This window comes from Tachypleus tridentatus, chromosome 6, assembly GCF_004210375.1.
Source record: "Tachypleus tridentatus isolate NWPU-2018 chromosome 6, ASM421037v1, whole genome shotgun sequence".
NCBI lineage: Eukaryota > Metazoa > Arthropoda > Merostomata > Xiphosura > Limulidae > Tachypleus > Tachypleus tridentatus.
In genome coordinates, this window is record NC_134830.1 from 34,034,116 (window position 1) to 34,040,115 (window position 6,000).

General features: G+C 33.9%; 1 protein-coding gene across 2 annotated transcripts in view; it reads right to left on the minus strand.

Annotated features, from left to right (window-relative positions):
* The window catches only part of LOC143252217 (discoidin domain-containing receptor 2-like), a 56,458-nt gene extending 50,785 nt beyond the window's left edge, over positions 1-5,673 (minus strand). For both annotated transcript variants that reach the window (XM_076504015.1, XM_076504013.1), the window contains exon 1: positions 5,573-5,673. In XM_076504015.1, coding sequence (XP_076360130.1) covers positions 5,573-5,652 — 80 coding nt within the window. In that variant the 5' untranslated portion in view covers positions 5,653-5,673. The remainder of the gene's footprint in view (positions 1-5,572) is intronic.
* Between the last annotated feature and the right edge of the window lie 327 nt (positions 5,674-6,000).

Below are 6,000 nucleotides of genomic sequence, written 5' to 3' on the forward strand. Positions count from 1 at the left end.
CAAAATGTTTTGTATAGTATTGTGTGTAGCTGTTATTATTTATGTATATGAAGTAGCTATTTAATAAATGCCTAAAGGGTAACAGAGACGTTAGGGCATGACCGGACAAATGCGTACGAGTTGTTATTCTGATCTATGTTAGTTGTTTTGAGCATTTGTTTGTCAAAATACACATAAGCACTTGTTTTGTCAAAATGGGTGTGATTTGGTATTATCGTTTTCGAAACAGATCAACACTTTGTTCAGACAAATCCTGTGTGCTCGGTGCAAAGTCATATCTCGTCACTGTTTATATGACATTAAACTGTGCGAGTGTCCAAAAAAGGAATGAAACAAATGGATATTTCCAGAACAGTGGGGTTCATCAAGTGTATTGCATCCAGAATACTTAAATGTCATCAGACTACATAAAAGGTTCTTCTAGGAATGTCTACTGATAGGCGTTGAAAAACTACTTCCCCGAGATGACCTGTTTTGATTACGTTAACAAGTGAAAATTGAAATAAGTATTGCAATACTTTTAACAGGAATGGTATGAACACACGAACAAGGTTATTTTGCAAGAAGTGCTATCTGCAAACAGCCAGCATACGAACTTACAGTTAGGACACTGGTGACATACATTTTCAAATGAGCTCTGTTTCTGGATTTTTTAACCTGTTGGTAGGATTCGTGTTCGTCGTTGACCTGGAGAGCAAATGGAGGAACACACAGGAAGTTATGCAGTACATAGTTGGGCAGCTTTTCGTCATGGTGGAAAACAGTTTTCATATCCTCCAAGTAAACGTCAATGGCGACTCCTACAGGTATCACACGGAGATGCCATTTTTGCCATATGCTAGGACAAAGTTTGGCAATAATTTTACATTCCAGGGTGACAATGAACTGTCCACAGGATTAGCTCGACCCTGAGGTTATTACAACATTATAATGGCCAGTAAAGTTTACAGATGATAAACCAGCTACTTCAGTTGCGTTGGAGCGTTTTTTTTTTTATAACAAGATGGGATAAAAACACGGTAGATTACATTTATAACCTCATCAACACTATGCCACGTAGCCTTGAGGAGATTAATAGAGTACAAGGAGAGCCAATCAAGAACAGAATGTTTAACATGAACTGATATAAAATTACAGACGCTATTGGTATTAATTTTATGTTATATTTTGTCATCATATATGTTTTGGTAAGACTTTCTTATGTTAAATTACACATGTTATTACAGGTGTCTGTTAAAATTGTTTGCTGTTCTAATAAATCTTTCATGATGTTCATAGAACCTGCCTCATTACACAAATTACATATCTAGATATTTAACACACTTTGCATTTCCCAGTTTGACAAAGTTAAATGTATTCCATCTTGGTTATTTAATTGATTGCAAAGACTGTATAGACCTCTATATATTCTTTATTTATAATTTTAGATCTTAGAGTTTTGTGTATTTTTTATTTTAGCTAAAATGATCAACTCATATGTTACCGAAACTTTCTCTGTGTTGCTTATATGTTTCTACTGAAACTAATAGTATTTTAATAGAAATTATTTATGCTCAAAATCGTATTGAAAGATATAAAAAAGTTTTATAAACGGGTGATATTATTTCAAAAACTTCAGTGCCAAAAGAGTTTTCTTACGACATCAAGAATCTTGCAATTATTACAAAAAATGTTAAAAATTCGTGACTTATAGATGTGCATATTAAGGCATTTTTAATGTTGATATTTTCATTTGTGAATTATCTTTCTAGCAGTTTTCAGGAGTTTTCAACATGTTTTGGATTAACTTGAAGAAAAAAACAACAAAAAACTACCTTAGTTAAAACAGGAAACGAAAGAGGTAAACTGAATTCTTTGTAGTTTTTTTTCTGGTATAATTTGTATTCTAAATCAACTAATAGGTCATAGCAAAAGGATAATTAAAGTAAGCGTATGGGTGAGGAACTGTTACAATCAATGAAGAGCATTAAGAGATTTATCGTTGCCAGTAACATTATTGTCAGTACATGTTATGCGTTAACCTTGTCAAGAAATGCAAATAAGCCTATCGAGCTAAAATATTCAATAGAAAAAAGCGCCACCTTTAGTAATCGCTGAAAGCCTATCCGTTTCAAATAGATTCCCCCAAAACATTAAATGTAATATAAAGGAAAATGGACCGTTAACACAGCTGTGGCCATAGCCACGATTTATCATTGAACTAACAGCATCTTGAATCGGGCTACGAGGAATTTATTGTCTCAAATGCACATGGTTTACGCCAGAAAAACCTCATTACAAGAAGTTTCAATTGATGGGCCTCTAGCAAATCCTTTCAAGTCTTTCGGCACTCATTCCTGTCAACCTGGGGCTTTAACACCGCAGCGGTAGTGGCGATGCTCGTGAGAGTAGCACTCCAGCATGCAGATGGCTCTCGTCGTTCTCTCTGTAGGGCTCATTAAGCTCTGGGGATGAGCAAAAAGCGTTGGGTTATCGACACTTGGGCAGGACGTAATCGTACTTGTTGGATGACAAATACGAGAACGTGATCCGTCAAATAATTTCTTATGAGAAAAAGCACTCTTGTTCCTTGTTTCTGTACAGACAAAGTGATTTCCCACTTAACACGAGAACAATACCGCTCATCAAAGATTTAACAAAGTCATTGAGATGAGCTACTGTTCTCTTTATATGATAACTGGACTAGAAATAAGAACAGCTTTGTGTAAGGTAGGGATGTTCTTGGTTAGGGTAAAAGAAAAAAAAATTCTATTGTTTAGAAGTTTTTTCTCCGCGATAAAACTTTTCTACTCTTTTTGTAACTTATTTTATTTCATTCTCAAATTTCTCCATTGTTTCTTTCTTGTTTGGTTCATTCGGATGACCTTGTTGGCTACGACAAATGCTTGGTTAAAGCATTTTGTTCTGTTGTCTTCTTTTATCAGAAGCTATATTTATAACCAATAGGCTAAGGTAACTAAAAATAAAATTCCATCGTAAAATACTTTTTAAGAAACTTTATGACAATACTTATCTACCTTGTCTAAAAAGAATTAATGGCAAAAATACTTCTAATTAAAACAGCGCTTACTAAAACAAAAACACACACACACAAAAACAACAAATAATCCAAAGACCATTACATCAATAGTTCCCAATCAATACAATATTACTAGGAAGATTCGCTCCAAAAATATGCCATCCTGCATATTGTGAGATATATGATGAAATCAAATGTGGTTGAATTTATACAGATGCTATGCTTTTAATATATTGTTGCTGATATGTTCATCTTACCGTTAGTTTTTGTGTTATACAGGTGTAGAGAAAGTTTATATGTCAAATCTGTTTGGTGATTACAGTTACTAGCTGGGGTACCCGTCCTGGGCGGAAGTTATATAAATTCATGTTTAATGAAAGATTATCTTAGAACACGAAAAGTTGTTTTCTTTATATATAATTTAAAAAACACAAAATACCCATAAAACAGCAAAACACACAAAGTAAAACAATAAATTTGAATGTATCTTCTCATGAACCTAACAAACCTTTATGTCAAATGTGGTGAAGATCCATCAATAGGGGTGAAGTAGAGGTAAAAACAACCCCGAAAAATACTCGTAAAAACAGTAAAATGCAAAATTTAAAACTTGTGTGTATTTCCCCATGGACCTAAAGAACCTCCGTGAATATCTAGTCACACTCTGCGAGGTATTTACATGGGTATACAAGAGATAATACTATTATATTTGTAAAGATGGGGCCAGTGCATTATACTTGCATGTGATATATTCATGACGTCATTTCTGTACCCTGAGAATGAAGAAAAATAAAGATCTCCGTGACGAGAAACGAAGGCTAAACGGAAAAATCATGACCTCTATTGCAAACCTACATGCACATAGAATAAAAATTTCGCGAAGTTGAGGGTTGCACATGGCGTAATAAAAAAGTTTTTTCAGTATCATTCAAGCAAAAGAGTTATCTAAAAATGATTACTACTACAAGTTTGTTCCCATATACCTGTGAGAACATGTTCATTTTTAGGTGGTTGGTACTTCTCAAATTTGTGGACAATTATTAGGATACAAAGGTATATCAGACTTTTAACAAAAGTTAACTAAGTACATACGAAGAGTTTTGAAAGCGTGTTACCGTTTATAATACTCTTTCAATTAATTCGTTGCAGTTCAGACTTTTACATCAAAGAACGGCCATACACAGATGATTCTAATAACCTCTCGTCACACTCTCGTGAATATCATATCCTAAATTTCCAACATAAAATATTCTTTTTGCTTTCTCGGGTCTTAAAACTAGTGTATCTGATGCAATTTGGTCAAAATACTTTAGTTATAAAAACAGCTGTTTTCGACGTAAGTGTACTTTAATATTCTAATGCCATCCTAAATCTTTCTTCTCTATTCTTCCATAAAACCGATGTTTATTTTTCTTTAAAAAAAGTCTATTTCTCCTGTAGTTTTCCTTTGAGTTCCTTTTGCCTTTTCACAGTTCTATTACTCTCCTTTATGTTTGCAAGGAGTACATAACAGCCCCATGGCGACCAAAGCGACAAAATCTGTTCAAGTGCTTGCATTATCTCTATCATCTTACTCTAAGAAATGGAATCGCGATTCAGAGCTAGTTTAATTGTGTTTTTAACGATTCTCACAGTTGAATTTGTTAGCTGATATGAGTTGAGGTTTACTTTGTTTGTATTAAAATAAATTAAATAAGAATTAAATACAAAACAATATTCTATCATAAATCTAACATAATTACAGTAACTAAAGATACTGCTTATTATGCACGAATTACACCCAGTCACAGCAGTTGTTAATTTTCAATATTATCTTTTTACTAACTCGAATCGTGTGTGCTAAGTCTACCATTATTTTTGATACTAGCATGAAATTCCCACCCTCCATTGTGGGGTTTAAATGCTCTTTCATATTTCACAAAGGCACCTGTGTATCGATAAAGCTCCATAATTATCTCCAATAACTATTATAACTACTCCAAGTGATGCTCATACATGAAAAAAAAGAAAAGAAAATCAGTCAGGATACGCGCCTATTGTAGTTGAGCACGTATGCTAAGTTTGGTTCTGCTAACTTATAAGAGGAGATATGATCACAGTTTCAAACATGGCGTACCCGGAACATTGAGGGTGACCAATAACACAAAATTCGATGCCAGATTCGTGTTAAGATATCCTAGAAACCCACTTTTAGACCTTCATAATTCCTTGAAGGCCTATCGGGTGCGTGTTAGCTCCCTTTAGTGGGGTACTACGTCATATAAATAAAAACAGCATTTGGGAAATCCCGAGTGCGTCTACCATTTGGTCCAGTAGAAATAATTAATTAGACGTACCTACAAATATACGCATTATAAGTTAGATTAATATAGGATTTAACGGATATTTTTAAATGCTTATTCTTTTATAATTGTCATTAGTAATTTTAAAGATACCAACAAAAATATTCCTCGGTAGCACAGCATAAACTTTAAGACTTGTACCGCTAAAATCCGGAGTTCGATCTCTGTAGTATTTTACCCTTATAAACACATTAATCGGAAAGCCACTTACCGAGCTGTTCTAGGGCCTACAGCGTCATTGTACGACGAACTTGCTGTAATATCTTCATCTCTGATGTCTCCTGACTTCATTCCCAGGGCTGTTTTACAGGATTCTGTAAAACAATAATTGGTTCTTAATTGAAAATAATATTTATCATTTGAAAAAATATCGGGTAACTTTATCAATTTTCTACAACAGTTATCCATAGTTTACGAAGAGACAACTGAAATTAAGGATGGCTAATTACGTTCACGAGGTTTAACGTCCTGAAACCCAAGTGTCAGACTATACTAATAACGTGTATAAAATATACAGCAGCCAATTTATGTACTCTACAGTTGAAACTTAATCATATTTTATTAACATCCATCGTATAATACAGAAAAGAATGTACAGAAAATATTACATAGACTCTAACGTATGAGTTATTAGTACTG